This window comes from Plecotus auritus, assembly GCF_963455305.1.
Source record: "Plecotus auritus genome assembly, chromosome: 4".
In the NCBI taxonomy this organism is placed as follows: domain Eukaryota; kingdom Metazoa; phylum Chordata; class Mammalia; order Chiroptera; family Vespertilionidae; genus Plecotus; species Plecotus auritus.
This window is the reverse complement of record NC_137775.1, coordinates 67717789-67740619: the sequence shown is the minus strand read 5'-3', so window position 1 is coordinate 67740619 and position 22831 is coordinate 67717789. Positions and strand designations below refer to the sequence as shown.

The window sequence follows — 22831 nt, the reverse complement described above, 5'->3', positions numbered from 1 at the left end:
CAGATTTCATAATTCCCAATGAGTTTAATTCACTTTAATTCATTTCATTATTATTTTATTTCTATTTATGTATTTATGTGTGTGGTCATTTGATAAATATCTTCCTTTCCACTAGATCAAAAGCTCCATGACAGGAAAGTGTATCCCCATCACCTAGCATAATGCCTGGCATGTAGATGCAATAATTTCCTGTTGCAGGGATGGATGAATGAATGCATTTGTTATATTTGTGTTTCATCCCTGTTAATTCTGATTCAGTAGCTCTGGGGTGGGAACTGGGCATCTTCACTTATTGCACCTACCACAGTTGATCCCGATGTTCACTTTGGGTTGAAATTCCTAGAGAACTATGTTGCAGCTGCAGTTAAAGTGACAGATGTTTAGATTCTAAAGAGGAAAGGAAAGGACAATGTAAATATTAACAAACATTTTCAGTCATTTTGCACATCTACCCTTTCTCCAAGTTGGTCAATACACATCTACTGACAATGTTTTCATTGTGATTTCTTGTTAAAGTTTCTGAGTCAAGCTCTGGAGGGTTTGGATATCAGGCTAAAGTTTTAGATTTTATTTTATAGACAGTAGGGGGCTCCAAAACTTTTACTGTGCTTTGAATTTCAATGTTATAAATTTCATATAAGACTTTAGAGGACAAAGAAAACAAAAATGTGCATGAATGAGCTTCTTGAATTATAAAAGCTATAAAATTTACACTTTTATTGGTTTCCTCTGATTATAAAAGTAAGGCATGCTCAGTGTAAAAACACCCAAACATTATTCAATGAGAAGAATGACACACTTATGATAAACACCCAAATAAAAGAAATCACCAATATTTGTTGCCTTATTGATTTTTGTAGGAAGTTTTTTAGGCAATAGTATGATATAGTTAAAGTAGGAATTTAGGAAGATTATAGCATGTGGGGTGATTAAAGGGAGAGGAACTGAAGTTAGGGAGACAACCAGGAGATTAGTATTTTTGTTTAAGAAATGTATGACTACCTTTTATGTTGGGTTATAATAGTACAGTCTGAGGGTAATAGGGGACTGCTTTAGGGGAGCAGCAAAAACCAAAGAGGAATGGATGAATTAAAGAGACACTTTAAAGGAAGAATCATTAGGTTTAGTGACTGATTGGATTGTGATTGGAGAGAAAGGAAGAGGAGTAAAAGGTGTTAAATTAATTAAACAAGGAGGCCATTAGACTGATGTGGCACTAATGCTGTGGTGGCTGAAATAAGCAAATAAATGCCTCAAGCTAATGATATCAAAATGCGAAAGACAACCGGTTACAAACAGCTAACTAGGCTTTAAACTATAGCCAATCAATAATTTCCTTACTTTGCTTCCATATTTTCTCTATAAAAGTCTCTCTCTGAGTTTGCTGGGTTAGTGCTCCTAACCACTTCTAGTTTGGCACTGCCTAATTCCAACTGATTTTTGCTTAAGTAAACTTGTAAAATTTTTAATATGCTTCAGTTTTTCTTTTAACAAGGGTGACTCTGTATCTCTATCCTTAACATGAATGACTACACAGTTTGGTGTACCTCGTTATTTCTGTGTGACTATGAGGTGGAACGTTTATTACTCAACAGGTACAATAAAATACCACATTATTCTTCTCCCATTTAGTCCTGTTATTGGGGAGCAATTCTACTCTAATCCTTGAATGAAATGTAGGGAAAATCCCACCATTTTTTTTCTGGTTCTTCTATGGGAATACATGACCCTGCCATTTTTTATTACATGTCCACACACAAACCAGTTTACATTCAGTAGCTAATACGTCCAGTCTACCAAATTAAGTGCCTTCTTCTCTCAGCTTGGTTCTTCTCTAGTCTGGCTGCTTGTTCCCGACTCACTGAAGTAAGTTGGGACCTGCCCAGGTTTGAATTGGGTGGAGGGAAGACAGGTGAGGTGTAAAAATTCTTACTTGATCTATAGGAATGAGTCATATGAATTTGCCAATATTTGTCCTACAGAAATGGCAAATTAATATAGTTCAATATGATACTGCTGTCATCTGGCATCAGACCTCTCAAGGCCTACAGGCATTTAAAACTAACACCTTTCCTTCTTAGGACTCTATTGTGGGTTCTTTAGAGCACCCCTCCATTCTGGGAGGTCTCTCACCCAAAGTGTTTTTGAATCTGTCTTCTCCAACTGGCAGCTCATAGCTCCACCTTCAGCTTCTGGGCATCTACACTTCACTTCCAGCTTCCGTCTCCTGAGGTTGCCTTACCCTGCAAGAGACTGGTTTTGATCATGAGAGAAGGAAGCCCCCTGCTGGCTCTCTCTTTTCTGCCTGTCTAGTTGGGGAGAAATGCTCATACTTTCTTTCTCTTTGAAAGTCAGCATGTGCAGACCACCCCACTCAGCACACTCCCTTAGCTCAGCTGTCCCTGCAGCTGGTCCGTAGCAGTATTTGCTTTTTAGGTTGTTCAGGCATGTCAATGCCTGCCCACTGACAACTTGAGGATGCTCAAGGGACATGCATCCAGCTCTCTGGACTGTCCTATGATTGAAGGGGCAAGAGCAATGTCCACCTAATCCCTGGGGATGGAGTGTGTGTGACTCCTACCCCATCAAAAGCTTTCTCCTAAAATTTCTTTCTAATTTATTTTAATCTTGGTACTTTTGGCTGAGAGTTGCAAAACTAGTGTTTGAAAACCCCCTTTACAAGTCCTGCATGCTAGTCTTACCTCACTTTGGAATGTGGATATCCTTGCCATCTGTTGTTTTGGGGGACAAAGCCAACACTGAGTCTGAACTACTTCTACTTTAACATTCTGTTATGTGTGGATGTAAAAAATTCAGTCCTTTTATTCATCTTTAAATAAAAATTAAATCCAGACAGTGGAGATTAATGCTAAAGCAGACTTTGGGAAATTGCAATGATTCTAAATGTGTAAACAGAAATAATCCATCCTGCACCTCAGTTCTATTTCTGGCATTTGCTTTTTTAACTCCAGAAGCAAGAGTTGAAAGAAGCTTCCCTGCATTTAAAAAACACCTATTTTAATGGTCATGAAGTGTGCCATATTTCTTTAAGTTTGTTAAAAATGGAAACCTTCTCAAGTTAGATGGCTTCATGGTTAGAGAAGGGAAATTCTGTAACTGGAATGGATGTAATTCACATCTCCTATTTGTACTCTAGTCAGAGCGTATTTCTTAGGAGGATGGTAAAAACAGTGTGTTTTCTCTCTTTCCCCCTTCATCTGATTGTTTCCATACATACACTCCCACAATCCACTATTGACTTAGGGATAAAGAGACAAAGAAATTTCAGAGATTACTGAGAATACCTCCTGGTTCTTCTTTTCCATTCCTGCTTTAGAAGTTGTTTAGGAAATCTAATTGAAATAGGCTTACATCTACTACAAATGGAAAGTGAATACATGTGCCTAAGAGCAGGTTTTCTTTTTTTCTCTTATTGTTGAAGATTTTAATATATTATTTATGTTTTATTTTGAATGCTTTTCTAGAATTTTATTTTTTAATTATAGTTGACATTCAGTATTATTTTATGTTTGTTTCAGGTATAGAGCATAGTCATAGACACATATATTTTACAAAGTGACCCCCCCCCCCCGATAATTCTAGTACCCACCTAGCATCGTACATAGTTATTACAGTATTATTGTCTGTATTCCCCATGCTGTCCTTTACATCCCCATGACTATTTTGTAACTACCAATCTGTACTTTTCAGTCCCTTCACTTTTCCACCCTGCCCCCAAACCCCCTCCCATCTGGCAACCCTCAGTCTGTTCCAAGAGCTGGTTTTCTAAGGGAGCGCTCTCCCCATGGAACAATGACCATATTGGGGAAAGAACTCAGAAGACATTGATGAGTTACATATTCTCTCTCCTGGAAAGGTGTTTGCTTAAAAGACATGCTGCCCAAGTATTTATGCCTTCAGGTCAGCCTCTCTCTCCAGCTGTTGGCAGAGTGAATGAGCACAAGCTGGATTTGATGAGCTAGAGTAAACATAAAACTCATTTTGAAGCAGATTGTTTCTTTAAAACTGAAGGGAAATTGTTCAGTAAGTGAAACTCACACTTCCTTCTAAAGGCCTCAGGTTGGTTTTGCTGCATGTTTTTAGTCACGGTCAGTCAAATTTAATTTAGTTCAGTTAAAATTGACATAGAACAATTTGGAGATAAATTTTACTTTTCTAAAAAATATATATTTTTATTGATTTCAGAGAGGAAGGGGGGGAGAGAGAGAGAGAGAGATAGAAACATCAATGATGAGAAAGAATCATTGATCGACTGCCTCCTGTGCCCCCTCTCTCCCCGCTCCTCTCAGGGATTGAACCCGCAACCTGGGCATGTGCCCTCTTGGTTCATAGGTCGATGCTCAACCACTGAGTCATGCTGTCTGGACTAAATTTTACTTTTTAGGTCAGGGTTTGCTGACCCTGGCCTATAGGCCAAACTCAGTCTAGTACCTGTTTTTGTAAATAAACATTTATTGGAATACAGACAGTCTCATTTGTGTACCCATTGTCTCTGGCCTTTGCACTCCAATGGCAGAGAACAGTAGTTGCGACAGCAACCATATAGCTTATATGGGGAGGAAGAACTTCCTTCTACACTTCTAAGTTCTTCCAGTTGGTCTAATAATCAAATTGATATGAGGTAGATTAACAAGAAAAAATAATAAAATTGAATAACATATGTACCTATGGGAACCCCCACACATGAGAGTTCCAGAGACAGAAAGTTAAAATGAGGTGTCTGTGACCTCTGAGCTAAGAGGTAAAGCATTTTGGGGCTACGGAGGGGAGGAAAGTCATTAGCTGGATGCTAAGAAGAGCCAATGTTCAGTAGCTAGAAGTTTGCCCTGCCCTATGGATAGATCATAAAAAGTTATTTCTGGTAATAACTCTTATTATGGGCAAGGCCCCAAATTTAAATTCTTTAAGGGAGAGGTAAAAGTTTCTCATGAGCCCACAGGGTCTTGATTGCCTTTAGCTCAAAATAATTCTCATGCCAAAGTGGCACACCGTGGGGAGGGCTGTTCTGAACCCTTTCACTTGCAAAGCCTAAAGTATTTACTGTCTGGTCCTTTATAGAAAAAGTTTGCAAATCTCTGTTCTGGACTAATGAAAGTTCTCAGTATCAGGGTTTTTGTGTTTATAAGCGGCATACATTGCTACTTATTCTCTGAATTGTTATTAATTTAAAACTTTTAGTATTTTCTACCATTCTTGATTATATGTTTTATAAAAATATTTCATAAAAGTAACTAAACTCATGAAAATTGATATGGCCTGGTTGCCTAATGGACAATATGTTGAAAATTACAGCCTGGGAAAACCTTGCCTGGGACAAAGCACACTGTCAGCACTCAGTTACAGAATGATTTTTTGATTTATTGGCACAATTAAAAATGACATTGAAAAGAAGCATGTTCCTTCTGCCTTTTCTTCAGTTTTCCACGTGGCTGGCTTCTTTCACTCCTTGGCATCCTTATTCCTTCCAAATGCAGGGCAGAGAGTGGAGGTTATTCTATGGGTCATTTGACAGATGGCCATGCCTCTTCAGGGTAGTCTGATTCTGTTCATGATAAGGTTATTTTAATTTCTTTCAGGGGATACTGCATTCAGGGATACTGTATACTAACTGAGGCTAATCTGATGAGCACTTTAAGAACCAGCCTGGGGACAGGAACCAATTTGTTCATTCATTTACGCATGCATTCAATCCAACAGACATTGAAGGCATGCTGAATTAGGTGCTGTGCCTTTAATGGCTTCGTATTCCATTACAGGAGATGGACACAAAGCAGATAAAGATAATATATTGTGTTAAGTAAAATGATATTATGGGAGAGAAGGTCCATCTAACAACATGGGGAGAGGCAATCAAGGAAGGGTGCCCAGTGGAGGCTAAATCCAGATAAAGAAGTCCAGGACATTCTGTAGGCCATTCAGGTGGGGATGTCTAGAAGGTGGAGTTGAGTGAGGATCTCTGGGTTGAGGTCTGGGCAAGCCATAACTATGTAGGGGTCATATAGAGATGGCAATTAAAACCGTAAGAGTTGATGAGCTCATTAAGGATCTGGAGAGTGGGAAGAACATTGGGCTTAGGATGGGAAGGGCCAGCATTTCAGGACCAGAAAGAGAGAACCATTAAGGAAACAAGGAAGAAGTCTTGAAAATGTTTATAGACTGAATGTTTATAGACAACTATTTTGTTAGTGTATAAGTAGTTACATTTGTTTTATACTTTGAAATGAACTATATCCTTCTTTTAGGATTAAAAAACTTGTACAGTTGTTTTAGATTAAACAAGGATAATGTTTGAAAAAGTTATTTTTCTTATAGCTGCATCTGTGTATTTTATTTGATAAATTTAGGGAATCAGAATTAGAATACCAATTTTATTAATGGAATTATTTAACTATTTTGAAGTAGTTCTATTTAATGTGTTACCTATGATTTAGAATGGACAGATAGAAATATGAGGAGTTAGAAAAAAGATAGGCCACATTTTTTCTTTTGTGGAAAAGGAAATAATTAACAATATCTATTAAAATAAGGTAGAATGTATTGATTTAAGGGATACACTAGAAATAATCTCAGTAATTGGGAGATAGAGGATGTTGGTCCACGATGATTTTATATCCTTGATTATAAGTATTTGAATTAAGTATAACTTACTTATCTCCATTTTTTTGGTAGTGACCTCCAAAACCAATTTGAAGTCCTTTCCTGTTAGTTTGGCATATTGTCCTTGCCTCATTTCACAAATGAGGGAAGTCAGATGAAGCAGTTTGTTTAAATAAGCTACAGTGAATTATAGAGTCACGTCACTTTTTTATGTTAGTGAATTGGCAAGAAAAACTCATAAAATCCCACAGACTTCATGTGTAGATGACTAAAAATAAACTTCTGCAAGTGAAAATAAACTGTTTTCTTCATTCAATCATTATAAATGCATTAAATTCTCCCAAAATCTTTTTGTGAGGTAAGTAAGCAAGCAAAATAATAAAATAAGAACTCATATATTTTCTTTTTTTTTCTTCCTCCCAATAGGACCAGACATATTATCAATTATTCCAGGTTTCAGAATATGGTAAGAGTTTTTCAATTTATTTGGAAGGAAACACATTTATTACTTTCCACAGAGATAAGAGAAATTTCCAAAAGATGTGTAATTTAAATTAAAAATCCCAGTGGAGGTAAAATCCTGATGTTTCTTATAGATCTAATCATTTTTTCCTTTGTAAAAGTGAAAGTTATAAAAGGTTATAATAAAGAATAAAGGAGGAAAAAGATCACCTATAGTTCCATTATGCTAGACTATTTCTTTTATGCACAATTATTGTTTTTCTACTTTGTCTTGATCATAATATACATATTTAAAAATTTGTGAATATTGCACTTAGACACACATAGATAAAAACAGTGTGAGCCAAGCATTTTGTTGGTGGAGGAAGAGAAAGTAGAGATGAGAGTTAAAGCATAGGATCTAGTATTAGTTTTAATTTTAATAGCTATTTTGAGGTTATACACAAGCTTTTTTATATCGTTTGTGTCACTTTTTTGAGATTGTGTTTCATTCAGCTTTAGAAATTCTGGAGATAGTTTGCTTATACTTTTGTGGTTCAGCCTCCATGTAGCTTATACCACATCTAAGTCTCATGATCAACTAGAACTGGAAACAGCAAATATTTTTTATAAAGGTTCTATGGGCCATATGTCTCTGTCCTAACCACTCAACTTTGCTACGAAGCAGCCACAAAAACTATGTAAGGTGGATATGACTGTGATCCAATAATATTTTGTTTGTGGACATGGAAATATGAATTTTAGTAATTTTTATGTCGCGAAATATTCTGCTTTTGATTTTTTCTCAAACAGTTAAAAATGCACGAAACACTCTTAGTTTTTGCTGGTCATTATTTACTGACCCCTGACCTGGAATTCTGTTGTCTAATTTGGGGTCACTCACCAAGTGTGGCTGTTGAACACTTGAAATGTGACCAGTCCAAATGGAGATGTGCTCTAAGTGTGTAAAACACAAAATTTTGAAGACAATACACAAAGAAAAAAGAAAAATAATTCATGAATAATACATTTTTATACTGATTACTAGAGGCCCAATGCACGAAATTCATGCAAGAGTATGCCTTCCTTCCCCCGCCTGCTGGCACTGGCTTCCCTCTGGCAACCTGGACCCGGGCTTCCCTCTGGCCACTGGCAGGCACCCGGGACCTGGGCTTCCCTCCGGCTGCCGGCAGGCACCCAGGACCCAGGCTTCCCTTGCAGCCCTGGCTTCGTCCGGAAGGTTGTCCAGAAGGAAGACTGGTCTAATTAGCATATTATGCTTTTATTATTATAGATATTTTGGATATGTGGGGTTAAATAAAACATTGCAAAAATTAATTTTACTGTTTTTTTTTCTTTTTAAATGTGGCTACTGGAAATGTAAAATTACACTGTATGGCTCACATTTTATTTCTTTTTGACAGCCTTGATCTAGAAGAATAAGTCTGGGTGGCCAGGGTTTTTATAGGCTATTTTCACTTCACATAGAGGTGGTGCTGGGTTGTGGTATGTTGCTGAATGGGGTCTAGTGGAAGTGGGGAATTAATTGCCTATGTTTTTTGAGGAGGGGACATTTGAATTTCCTTGTTCTAAGGAAACTCTACCTCTGAGTGTTCCCTAACTTCTGTGTTGGTGGAGAGCCTTGGAGGAAGGTCACAGTTGACCATATGGCTTTTTGACTCTCCAATCCTAGATTGGTCTTGAGTCCAGGAGTGTCTTGGCACACCAAGGATCTATAGCCTGGTTTGGAGCTGGAGGTCTGCCCTATGTTGTTGAGCCGTTGGCCTTCTTGTTACTACTCTTGTGTTAATTGAATGGGGAGATGCTTTTTTATGAGATTGATCTACTTCTTTGGCCAGTGAAGTTAGAGAAAAAATATTTCTGTATACTGAAAGAAAACAAAAATTGTATATTCTGGGTGAGTTCTTTATATCAGATAGCATTAATATTGATAAAATATATTATATCTTAATTATATAAAGCTGACTAAAGTAGAGGTTTCTAATTTTGGAATCACCTATCAGTACCTGTGACAAGAAAAAAAATATTTTATAGCCATATCTTACCTATTAACTAGAAATTCTACTATACAACTTGATTTGCCTTTGCCTCAAAGGACAAGGAGTCTATGACTGCATATGTGGCATCATCCAGAAGAAGGAGAGACTTGGGTCCCCAGGATGTGCTTTTAGTAGCCAAATTGGTGAAAGAGATGAGGGAAGGGGCTGCTCTAGAAGCAGCTGTCTACCAAACAATATGGAAGTGTTTTATCAAGTAGTAAGGCCACACTAATGGGTGACAGCTGGTCTTATAGCACTCAGATGCATTCCCATTTAGTGTTCTGGATACAATTTAGGTTCTACCAATGGAAGTCCCCACTGTTACTGTCCCAGCAACTGGCCCCCACTGTCACTGTCTAGTCACTAGCTTCATTGGATTTCTGACTTTGGATAAAGTGCTTTTCATCTAAGTCTTAATGTGTATTCATTTGGATCATGATGAATCTAATTTCAAATAGTACCAATTATAAACTCATTTAGAGCAATTCTGTTTGTGATTTTTGTCAAGCTGTAAATGATAGTAAAATAGATTCTTTAAAATATTTACTCTTTTTTCCCCAGTATTACCAAAGTTTGAAGTTGCTCTGCAGACACCATTATATTATTCTTTGAATTCTAAGAGTTTAAATGGTATTGTCACAGCAAAGTGAGTATCCTTTTTCATGACTATAAACTGTTATAAAACTGTATGACAGAGAACTCATTATATACCACAGAATAGTAGCACAATGTTCTGCTTATTAAGATACCTCAATGGGCCCTAGCCAGTTCGGCTCAGTGGATAGAGCATTAGCCTGGCGACTAAAGGGTTCCAGGTTTGATTCTGGTCAAGGGCACATGCCCGGGTTGCATGCTTGATCCCCAGTGGAAGGCATGTAGGAGGCAGCCAATCAATGATTCTCTATCATTACTGATGTTTATATATCTCTCTCCCTCTCCTTTCCTCTCTGAAATCAATACAAATATATATTAAATATATATTAAAAAAAAGATACCTTAATGGGCAGGAGACAAATATCTACAATAAACAATTAAGCATGGAACACGTCTGTACAGATCTTTGTACACATCTCTCTGCTTCCAAGTTGGTCCTGAAATATTTTCCACACACTAGTGTCTTCCCAAGACTAATCAAGGGATTTATATTATAGATTATGTCAGATTTGTTTTTTTAAAAAAGTACCGTTATTCCTCATTCTTAAGGCATGGATGGACCTCTTCTTAAATCCTAATTTTTTTCTCTGTTAATGATGGAGGTTGACTCTTGGGGGAGGGATTTGGTTGTCTGATTGCAATTAGCATATGAATAAATAATTCACACTCATCATCCATTTCAGCATAGGTACACAGAGACTTCCAACCCACAGATATATAGTGACTCCCGTGATTTTTGATCTATTGGATTGAACAGCAAAGCTTTTGGCTTTGCTGAGACAACAAGCATCTGAAAGTTCCAGACTAGCATTTCTCAAACTCAGGATGCAGTATGGTGGTTATCAAAGGAAAAGGGGAGGTAGCGAAGGGTAGAGGAAGTTGAGTGTTTGGTGATCAACAAAGATTTGACTTTGGATGGTGGCCACACAATGATGTTTACAGATGATGTATTATAGATTGTATACTTGAAACCTATATAATTTTATTAACTAATGTCACCCCAATACATTTAACAAAAAAAAGAAAAAAAAGAACCTGACATATCTAGACTTAACATTTTTTTTAAAAAAGTATAGGCTCAGATTAGTGGTTCTCAAAAGTATAGCCTGGGTTTGCCCTCAAGTAACTCTAGGACTGATCTCTTGTAGCTTTTATTTTTGATGTGTCAATATCTGTGCTTTTTTCATTGAAATTTATTTAGTTTCAGAATTTATTTGCAGTAGCTGATAAAAACTGGACCTCGTCTCACTGCTGTCTCAGTGCCATGTTCCTCTCTTGGTAAGGGTTTGTGTCACTGGCAAGCGAGGGGCCCTGAGTCTCCTGGCAGAAGCAGTCCACAGACCAAAACTTTCTGAGGACTCCTGCTTTAGATTCTGTCTGGCCCAAATCACCTGAAGCCCATGCAACACAATGGCAAAAACATGTCTCCGATTTATACACCAAGTTGGTTTTCTGCCCATGTTCAACTAAGAAGTAGCTTCCAAAGTGAACTTGGGTATTGTGGATGGATTTATGGTTTAGAAAACATATTAATGCCTGCATTTTACATAATTATTATCTTGCCCTTGATCTTGGCTGAAGGTTAAGCCTCTGTCTGGGTTTAATTTGAGTTCTTTGACTAATGCTTATAAAATTTAGTAAGTGCAAATTCACACAGCCCATCAGTGTTTGCATAGGTTAAGTTGAGGGTGGATATATGTAATCTTTGCTTTTGTTTTTCAGTGCTTTGCCAGGGATTTAATACAATTAGTTAAAACAGTGGCTCTTAACTCTAGTAACTTCAGAAAACTTTATATACAATTTAAGGGGTGTAGATCTCCTGAAGCCACACCCTCCTCCTTCTAGCCCAGTAAGAAACCTTGTCATTTCATCCTGATTCTCATTTGTTGAGCCTCTTTGAAATACAAATGGCTGAGAGGGACATAATAATTGTGATGGCTCTCTGGCATTTCTTTAGTGTTCACCACATTGTATTTTCATAATTTTCCTTAGTGTTGTAGCAGTCAAGGTTCTGTCATAGACGTAGAATGAGTAGGAGATACATAGGAAGATTTGTTGCAAGGAATTAGCTTATGTGAATGTGGGGGCTGGCTAGGCACATTCAAAATCTGTAGAGGAGGCCATCAGGAGGGGTAGGCTGGAACTCTCAGGCATAGGCTGAAGTTGTCCACAGGCAGAATTTCTTCCTCTTTAGCGAAGTCTAAGGTCTGCTTTTAAGGCCTTTCAACTGATTGAGTCAGGTGCACCCAGATGATCTAGGATAATCTCCTTAAAGCCAGCTGATTATGGAATTTAATCACAACTATAAAATACCTTCATCTCAACATGTAGATTAATGTTTGATTGAGTGACTGGGCACTCTAGACTAGTGAAGTTCACACATCAAGACCTTTTCAGTATGTTTGCTTTGTCTGTTGTAGATAGTGAACCTCTTTTTGCCATTGGAAGTTCTCAGATCTGGCTAGTTCTGATAATAATCCATTCCAAGTCTCCTTTCTTCAAGCTTCAGTTGCCTATGGGTGATGTCTGTGGTTATGGCAAAGGAAGGTAGTTCTGTCTCAGGGCAGTGTGATCTTCTGTGTCAACATCCAAAGGCATAGGCCCCTTTTCTCATAGGAATAAACTTCTCCCTTGTTCCAGCTGTCATGACTTTCAGGCCTATCAATGCAGTTTCAGGAGGGTCTGCTTTCATTCAGACTGAGGATATAATTTACAACTTTGCAACAGGCTAATGAAACCTTCTGACCAACAGTGTCTTCTTTAAGTCTATTAAAATTGGCATAGACCGCCCAGCCACCATGGCTCGGTGGTTGAGCATCAACCTACGAACCAGGAGGTCACGGTTTGATTCCCAGTCAGGGCACATGCCTGCGTTTTGGGCTTGATACCCAGTGAAAGGTGTGCAGGAGGCAGTCAATCAATGATTCTCATCATTGATATTTCTATCACTCTCCCTCTCACTCTCTGAAATCAATAAAAATATATGTTAAAAATTGGCTTAGACCTATTCTATAAATACTATGTCCCAGAAAAGATTGAAATGATGATGAAGATGATGATCTTGTGTCTGTCATAATGAAAGCAACATCTATTCTCCCTTCAGAGGAAATTCTTTTCTGTGTCCCTCCATTTAGGCCTTGGATGCTGCCTCCTATCAGAGGCTTCCAATCCCACTTCCTCTTTTACCTGTGTCTTGATTTCTTCTACTTGGTTCTTTAGCAGCGTCTTCACTATGTATTTAAACATATCTATCATTAAAAGAAACAAACCTTCCCTTGAATCTCCTGTCTACTTCCCAATACCGTCCTATCTTCCCAGCCTACTTAGAGTTGCATTTGTCACTTCTTTACATCCAGTCATTCTTCAGCCCCCTACAGTCTGCCTTTCAATGCCCTGAGTCATGCCATTGAAACTCATTTTACCTTTCCCCTCTTTGTAGCTCTGACATTGTTGTCCTCTCTATTTCTTTCCTGTTTTTCTTTCTTTCTTTTTTTTTTTTTTCCTTCTTTCTTCTTGGCTACGCCTTTGAGACTCTTTGAAGGCAACTCCCTTCTGCCTATCTTTGAAAAGTTCTTATTTCTCAGTGTTCCATCTTTGGCTCTCTTCTTTCTTTACACATTTGAATTATCTTCTCCATGGCCAGGACTTCTGCTACTGTTTGTAAGTTGTGACACCCGAATCTATATCTCTAGTCCATATTTCTGTATTGAGATTCAGATCCTCATGTCTTTTCTTGCTGAGTATCCCACAGATTCTTTAACTAGTCATCTTCCCCTAAATATGATTCTTTTCTGTGTCCTTTCTTGGTGGACTGCACCACTATCTGTTTAGCTGCCCAAGTCAACTATACTCTTCCCACTCCTTCAATCTCCACATCTAATCAGTATCCAATGCTATTTGTTTTAACTCCATGATTTCTTTCAAATCCATCTCCATTGCCACTGTTTTGATTCAGGCCAACATCATCTTTCTCTCCTTAGTTACTGTTGTAGTTTCTGAAAAGTTTTTTCTGACTTCAGTTTTACCCTTCAGTGTTTTCTTTACTCTGAATCATCCAGAGTTCTTGCTGTTTTTCTCCTTTTCCCACTCCCCATCCTCTTCTCCCTTCCCTTCTCTACCCCCCTCTCCTCCTCCTCCTCTCCTTCTTCTGTTTCTTTCTTTACTTTAGGCTAAAGACAAATCAATTTTGACGCTTTTGCATGAAAATTTTCAGACCACTGCCTTGAGGACGAAGTTCAAGACTTTTAGGATATCTAATAAAGTTCTTTTCTAGTTTTTTTTTAAAATAAATCTTTATTAAGATTATTACAATTGTTTCTCCTTTTTCCCCCCATAGCTCCCCTCCACCCGGTTCCCACCCCACCTTCTGCCCTTACCTAACCCCCACTGTCCTCATCCATGGGTGTATGATTTTTGTCCAGTCTCTTCCTGAACCCCCCCCATACCCCTTTCCCCCTGAGAATTATCAGTCCACTCCCTTTCTATGCCCCTGATTCTATTATATTCACCAGATTATTCTGTTCCTCAGGTTTTTAATTCACTTGATTTTTAGGTTCACTTGTTGATAGATATGTATTTGTTGTTCATAATTTTTCTCTTTACTTTTTTCTTCTTCCTCTTCTTTAAGAATACCTTTCAGCATTTCATATAATACTGGTTTGATGGTGATGAACTCCTTTAGCTGTTTCTTATCTGTGAAGCTCTTTATCTGCCCTTCAGTTCTGAATGATAGCTTTGCTGGGTAGAGTAATCTTGGTTGTAGGTTCTTGCTATTCATCACTTTGAAAATTTCTTGCCACTCCAGTCTGGCCTGCATAGTTTCTGTTGAGAAATCAGCTGACAATCGTATGGGTGCTCCCTTGGAGGTAACTAACTGCTTTTCTCTTGCTGCTTTTAATATTCTCTCTTTGTCTTATGCTCCTGGCATTTTAATTATGATGTGTCTTGGTGTGGTCCTCTTTGGATTCCGTTTGTTTGGGGTTCTGTGCGCTTCCTGGACTTGTAAGTCTATTTCTTTCACCAGGTGGGGGAAGTTTTCTGTCATTATTTCTTCAAATAGGTTTTCAGTATCTTGCTCTCTCTCTTCTTCTGGCACCCCCAAATTCTGATGTTGGTACGCTTGAAGTTGTTCCAGAGTCTTCTTACACTATCTTCAACTTTTTGGCTTTTTTTTTTCTTTTTGCTTTTCCGGTTGAGTGTTTTTTGCTTCTTTGTATTTCAATTCTTTGACTTGATTCTTGTGTTCCTCTAGTCTGTTGTTGGGTCTCTGTATAATATTTTTTATTTCAGTCAGTGTATGTTTAATTTCTAGTTGGTCCTTTTTCATATCTTCGAGGGTCTTGTTATATTTATCGGCTTTTTCTAGGATATTCTTGAAAAGTCTTATAACTGTGGTTTTGAATTCTATATCCAGTCCTTTGTTTTCCTCCATTTCTTTAGTTTGTGATCTGTTCCTTTGACGCCGCATTTTCACTGATTCCCTGAGTTGGTAGGGTAGATTTGTGTGCTAGGTTTCCTATATGGCCCAGTGGGTTGGCCTCCCCAGTTAACCTGAGGTGGACACTCTTGGTGCACCCCTTTGTGGACTGTGTGTACAGCCTTGTTGTAGTTAAGTCTTGATTGTTGTTGGTATCACTGGGAGGAATTGACCTCCAGGCCAGTTGGCTGTAAGGATCAGCTGTGTCTACGCTGGGAGAAGTTCGGTGCTGGAGACAGCCTTATAGGATTAGACTTGCCAAATTGCAATAGCCTCTTTGCTCAGCTTGGATGGGGTGGAGTCTCAGGGTGGAGCAGACATTCTTGGCTTCCAGTCAGCCTTGCCCTTGCGCGCGTGCGCGCCTGCAGACCTCTGCCTTCCCCGGCTCCTGAGTCTCCGCCCGAGAGTCCAGATTCCCCCCACAAGAGCTTGGGTCCCCAGGGGCTCACCTGGAACTGGCATTCAGTGCAGTCAGAACTGGGGTCAGTGCAGTCAGGAGCTTCTGACTCCCTTCCACTAGGGAAAGCCTGTGGCAACCTCTGCAGCCTTTGTGCGCACTGGCATGCGCGCGCCTGCAGACCTCTGTCTTCCCTGGCTCCCAAGTCTCTGCCCGAGAGTCCAGATTCCCCCCCGTAAGAGCGCGGGTCCCCAGGGGCTTACCTGGAACTGGGTTTCAGTGCAGTCAGATTTGGGGTTCAGTGCAGTCAGGAGCTTCGGACTCCCTTCTGCTAGGGAAAGCCTGTGGCAACCTCCGCAGCCTTTGTGCACACTGGTGCGCGCGCCTCCAGAACCCTGCCTACCGGGTCTCCCTCGGGTCTCTGAGTCTCCGGGTGCCTTTCTCTCTACCTGACAGTCCAGACTCCCCCTGTATGAGCCTGGGTCCACGGTGTTTCGCCCGGGACTGGGGTTCAGTGCAGTCAGAAATGGGGTTCAGTGCGGTCGGGGGCTTCCTTCCCCCTTCCGCCAGAGAAAGTCAGCCAGGCTCTCAGCTGCCCTTCCCTCTGCACGCACAAAGCCCCTTTGCCGTACCTCCAATTCTCTGTGAGCTTTTCTCTTTCCTTCTAGTTTGTAGAATTTTCACTCAGCCAGCTTTCCTGTGGTTCTGGATGGTGTCCGTTCTGTCTTTTAGTTGTAGTTTTGAAATTGTTGTGTGAGGCAGTTTAGGTGCTTACCTATGCTGCCATCTTGGTTTCTCTCTCTAGTTTTTTTTTTTTTTTTAATATTTTTATTGATTTCAGAGAAGAAGGAAGAGGGAGAGAGAGAGAGAGAGAAACATGAATGATGAGAGAGAATCATTGATTGGCTGCCTCCTGCATGCCCACCACCGGGGATCGAGCCCGCAATTCCGGGCATGTGCCCTGCCTGGGAATTGAACCATGACCTCCTGGTTCATAGGTTGACACTCAGCCACTGAGCCATGACAGCTGGGCTCTTTTCTAGTTTTATGTCCTTTGAAATATCCCACCCAAACCCTTCCCAAATGTTACTTGTGTTTTTAAGAATGCAAAATGCTTTTTCTGACCAATAGGCCTTTACATAGGCTGTTTCAAGGCTTGGCTACTTCCCCTAACCCTCTATCTTTATACCTCTCATAGCTCTAGTCACACAGTACTGCTGTTTGCTAGTCCACCTCTTTGAAGGTGAGTCTGTTCCTTGCTTATCACGGCATCTTGGTAGTACAGTGCTAGTTATGGAGTAGGTATCTAATAAGTACTATTGAAAGAACAAGTGGATAAACAATACAGTCCATAGGTTTCAGTTCCAAGCTCTGTGTAGCACAGCAAAGAGCTTCATACCCAATCAAAAGCCTGCTATTTGGAATGAACCAAATTGAATTGTATGGGTGATGGGTTTGGTCTTGTCACAGAATTAGGGGGTAGAGAGTGGGGTTTGAAATCCATTTATTCTTTGGGTGTATTTTGGTGAAAGATGAGTTCTGTTGTCTTACCACTTGGATGGTTGTTATTAAGTTAGATGATTTAAAAATGTTTCATAATAGTTATTATATTCATCTCTATGAATAAATGATAAACAATTTAGGTTACCTTTTAAAAAATGTTTTTATTGATTTTTAGATAGAGAGGAAGGGAGATGGAGAGAGATAGAAACATCAATGAGAGAGACACATCAATCAGCTGCCTCCTGCATGCCCCCTACTGGGGGATTAAGCCCAAAAACTGGGCATGTGCCCTGACCATGAATCGAACCCAGAACCTCTTGGTCCACGGGACAACACTCAGTCCAATGAGCCATACCAGCCGGGTTTAGGTTGCTTTTTTGCTAGTAGCCATCTGTCTCATCTAGGCATAGTTAATGTGCAAAGCATTGCACATTACCCAAAGAAGAAGGTTAACAATCTCTTTTTAGTTTTGAAATCTCTAACTTGAACATCTGCTCACTATTCCCACCTTATTAAAATAAATAATAGATTCTTTTCCACCAACCACAGTGGGTTCTAGAGAATTATAAAGAAAATGACATAGCATACATCTAGTTACTTCCATAACTCCTGCAGATAGTAGAAATTAAAAAATATTATTTAACCTAAGGTTTATTAAAATGCATTTATTTTTTGAAGAATTTATTTATTTGTATCCTGGAAATGACATAAAAAAAGGGTGGGGATAAACACGGATTATATTAAAAGTTTCAAATTTTTAGGTATCATTTTGTAAACCTTTTGTGCTATGGCTGTTTTCCAAAAAAAGAATATCTTTGATTTGCTTTTTTAAATGTTGTCAAACTACTACTTTCTGAAAAATTAGTGTATGCCAAATGCTTCCAGATTCTATTTACGACAATAACTGCCAGTATCCTTGTTTTACAATTATTATAATTAGCTTGGGGCTTGGAAAGCTAAATCTGCTTCACATTTAAATCAAAATTAAAAAATATTTGTGTCTGAGAATACTTTAAATTATGATTTTAAAGTTCCCTGTACTACTCATGTGATATAATTCTTTTAAAATACAATGTTCTGATATTATAGACATGCATTTATTTAAACTTTAATAAAATACAGCAAGGTTAGGTTTTGAGAACTCTCTTTTGAATGAATGAATTTGATACTGAAATTGCTAACCAAGGTTTCCACTAACTTCACTGTTATCATTTGAAGACTGATTTATTTTATTCTTAATTTTGAATTTGCTACATTTTACCATTGACTTTTTTTCTCTGCTTTTTTTTTATTTTTTATTTTTTTAAATTAAGGTATTATATGTGTACATACCTTACCATTGCCCCCCCCACCCCACTCCCATACATGCCCTCACCCCCCAATGTTTTGCATCCATTGGTTACTCTTATATGCCTGCATATAAGTCCTTCGGTTGATCTCTTATTTCCCCCACTTCTCCCTAACCTTCCTGCTGTAATTTGACAGTCTGTTTGATGCTTTACTGCCTCTGTATCTCTCTTTTTGTTCATCAGTTTATAATGTTTTTTATTATCCACAAATGAGTGAGATCATGTGGTATTTTTCTTTCATTGACTTTACCATTGACTTTTGAGTTGAGTTGATTCAGACAGTTTCTGTGTTCAACTAATGGATTCAGGAAGCAGGCGCTGCTGTTTGATTTATATAGTGCAGAGCAAAATTGACATCCAAGTTTGCCTCAACATTTCACATAGACATGGATGGAACCCAGGAAACACATTTACAAAAGGCTCTCTGGCAATAAAATGGTTTACTAAAGATTGCCTTTCCTTCACACGAAGAGACTTTCTCCTCATGAGAGGGGATAAAATTAATACATAGAATGCAAGCAGCAGAGATGAGATTTAATTCAAGAAGTTAGTTTTGCATTAAAACCCTGTACTCTTATTATAAAATTTCCTGAAGAAAAAAATCTTTGAGAGCCACAAGCCCATTCGGTGCCCCAGCATGTCTGGTCTAATAAGTCCTCCTGGTTAATATTGAAACATGCAGCAGTGAACCAAGGTGATTGCAGTTTCAACGAACATGTTAAAATGTTCAAAAACTTTGATGTCTCCTAGGCATGCATTTGGTTAATGGGCCAGTCAGTCCAGATTTCTAGAAGAAATGGTTTTCATAATCTTTTAAAAATCTTGGAGCAGAAAACTGTCACTCCCACTTATGTATTATCTCTAATCATTGAAATGATTAGAGTCTGGGTAAAGTGTGTTCTAGGAACTGCTATGAGGTGGTGTAGTTAAAAGTCTTCCCATTTTGGAGACTTAATTTCAAGGATCACTATTTATTAAGGACACTTCTTAGCTATGCTTAGTTTTGAAAATTTGTAGTAAGAGTATATTTTAATATAATTCTTTTAAGTTGGGTTGCCAGTATATGCTATTGAAAGTAATATTTTTAATTGTTAGTTTGATAATATCAAATTGGAAATGTAAAAAAAACCCCACCCATTTATTATTTTTCAGGTATACATATGGGAAGCCTGTGAAAGGAGATGTAACACTTACATTTTTACCTTTATCTTTTTGGGGCCCGAAGAAAAATATTACAAAAAAATTTAAGGTAACTTTTGCAGATGTCTTATAACTAGTAATGGGGATAACTATGAGCATTCTTTTTCTAGAAATAAGATTTGTACAGAGTTAACAAAATAATTGAGTGTAAGAAAAAAAGAGCTTTCTGACATTGGATAAGTGAGAATTTACCCCTTTATAGTGATTAGAGCAGCTGTGGGGAAACTACGGCCCGAGGGCCGGATCCGGCCCGTTCGGCTGTTCTATCCAGCCCACGGAGCCGAAAGAGTGGAGGGTTTTCTTGCTCTCCCCTCCGCTCCTTTACTTTGAATTTATATTAGTTCACACAAACACTCCATCCATGCTTTTGTTCCGGCCCTCCGGTCCAGTTTAAGAACCCATTGTGGCCCTTGAGTCAAAAAGTTTGCCCACCCCTGGATTAGAGTCAAACCAGAGCCATCACATTGTTTGATGTGACTTAATTTGAGTTTTATTTCTAAAATATGGATTGCTAAAGTGAACAATAAAACTGAACATTTTTTTTAACAAAACAGATAAATGGATCTGCAAAATTCTCTTTTACTGACGAAGAGATGAAAAAGGTAATGGATTTTTCAGATCGGCTTTCTGAACACAAATCTCCGTCATCCCCTGGGCCGGTAGAAATTTTAGCCACGGTGACAGAATCACTTACAGGTTTGTAGACTTTGAAATGAAGGTAAAGTTATTTATGTGGTGCTGCTCTGTCATCTTTCTTAATTTTTGTTTTGTTTTGTTAATCCTCACTGGAGGATATTTCTTCCATTGATTTTAGAGAGTGGAAAGGAAGGGGGAGGGGGAGAGAGGAGAGAGGAGAGAGGAGAGAGGAGAGAGGAGAGAGGAGAGAGGAGAGAGGAGAGAGAGAGAGAGAGAGAGAGAGAGAGAGAGAGCGAGCGCGAGAGAGCGAGCTATGCTGGCCATGGCTGTTCTGTCATCTTTCTTATTATAACTAGCATGCTTGTCTGGGAACATCACTGCCTTTCTAAAGATGCTGTTTAATGCTGAAATTGTCACAACTGTTTATTAGTCCAGCGTGCAGAATGTTTTCATCATGAAGGGGAAATTTATTTCCTATAAAAGTCTGTACTTCAACCACATGTAATAGATAGTTGTAATTGTTTCCATTTCTGTTCTTTATTTTCAGCATGAGAATTACATGGAAAGGCATACCTTTTTAGCTGATTGATCATCTTTTTTTTTTTTTTTTAATCACTTAACATATTCTGAAATCACACCTGCTCCCAGACAGTTTTCTCTTAGTAATTAAATAAAGGTTAATTACTTGGATCTTTCTGTTGCTATTTCAACAGCTTTCACCAATCCCCAAAAGAGTGAAAGACTTCTGTCAGTGGCCTTAATCTGTTGGGGTGGCAGTAATGGTGCTTAGAAGGGACCCACAGAGGACAGAATAGCCACAGAAGCCGATGTGGAAATGAGGTTTCTGTGCCCTGATATCTTAACCCCTTGGGGAATTAGCTCAGATGGGGAAGTCTGGTAGCTAGAAGCCTGTTGGTGAACTATAACTTTTGCTTTCTAAATGATGCAATTTCCAAAACAGGTATCTCAAGAAATGCAAGCTCCAATGTATTTTTCAAGCAGCATGAGTACACCATTGATTTCTCTGATTATGCTACTGTCTTGAAGCCATCTCTCAACTTCACAGCCACTGTAAGTTGGGATATTTATCAGTGACCTAAAAGCATTAAGTTCAATTTAATGAAACAAAATGCAAAATAATATTTTTTTAGCGCTTTTCAAAAAATTTAAGCCCAAAGTGGACAGATTACTTTTCTTATTTAGATTTATGGGATATATAGAATTGTTTCCAAATGACCTTTGTCTAATTTTTCTAAAAAGGTAGTTTCCAACAAAGGTATTTTTTTCAAAATTTATTTAATAACCAATTTAAGTTAGATTTGGGTTGTTACAATGAAGTCTTTATAAAGTCATTGAAGGAATTAGATGCTGATCAAAATATTCAATTTTAATTAGATTTTTATAATGACTAATTTTAGTTCTAGCAAAGAGGTAGCATTAAAAAATGATCAACAAATCTACTCATTTTTTCTTTTTTAGGAAAATGTTGAACTATCACTTGTTAATTGAGTGAATGTTGACACTGTGTAAGGCATAGTGATCTATTGGGCTGCAGAGATGAGAAAGATGCAGTCCCTGCCCTAGATTCACGGTTTTTGTGATGGTGACTAGAAAATACACACACAAATAGAATTCAGGGCAGGCTAAGTGTCATGAATATATTTCTACAGGGATTTAAAATAGGTGTCAACAACCTTTTTCTGCAAAGGGCTAGATAATAGCAGATATTTTCAGCATTGTGGGCCACATGGTCTTTGTCAGAGCTACTTGACTCTGCTGTGGTAGCATAAAAACAGCCATAGCCACTTTGTAAGCAGTGTGGGTGGCTATGTTCCAATAAAACTTTATTTACCCAAATCTAACTTAAATTGGTTATTAAATAATTTTTGAAAAAATATCTTTGTTGGAAACTACCTTTTCAGGAAAATTAGACAAAGGTCATTTGGAAACAATTCTATATATCCCATAAATCTAAATGACTTGAGAAATTTTAGATAGTTTGTGATTTCAGTGACCTTATAATTGACAGTTTGAAAAGGTAAGTAAGTAAAACCAAAAACCAAGAACCAAAAAACATATGAGGCTGCATATAGTAACTTCCAAATGAGTTGAGTGAAACAATGAGAGCCCTAGCTGATTTGGCTCAGTGGATAAAGCGCCGGCCTGCAGACTGAAGGATTCCAGGTTTGATTCCTGGTCAGGGCATATGCCTGGGTTGTGAGCTCAATCCCCACTGGGGGGCATGCAGGAGGCAGCCGATCAATGATTATCTCTCATTATTGATGTTTCTATCTCTCCCTCTCCCTTCCTTTCTGAAATAATATATAAATATATATGAGAGCTCAGGGAGGAAGAGTTGGCTTTGGGATATGGAGGAGGGTCATTAAAGAGATGTTCTGTGGAAGGGGAAACTTTAAGCTATTTGTTAGAAGATCAAACAAGGATTTTAAATCTTTGGGTGTGGGGTTGGGAGATGGAGGGCAAGATGAGCTGAGAC

General features: G+C 38.5%; 1 protein-coding gene across 1 annotated transcript in view; it reads left to right on the top strand.

Moving 5' to 3' along the window:
- CD109 (CD109 molecule) overlaps window positions 1-22831 on the top strand; it is a 120685-nt gene that overhangs the window by 42767 nt on the left and 55087 nt on the right. The window contains exons 6-10 of the mRNA XM_080665861.1: window positions 7045-7084; window positions 9681-9765; window positions 19651-19747; window positions 20253-20394; window positions 21296-21405. Coding sequence (XP_080521987.1) covers window positions 7045-7084; window positions 9681-9765; window positions 19651-19747; window positions 20253-20394; window positions 21296-21405 — 474 coding nt within the window. The remainder of the gene's footprint in view (window positions 1-7044; window positions 7085-9680; window positions 9766-19650; window positions 19748-20252; window positions 20395-21295; window positions 21406-22831) is intronic.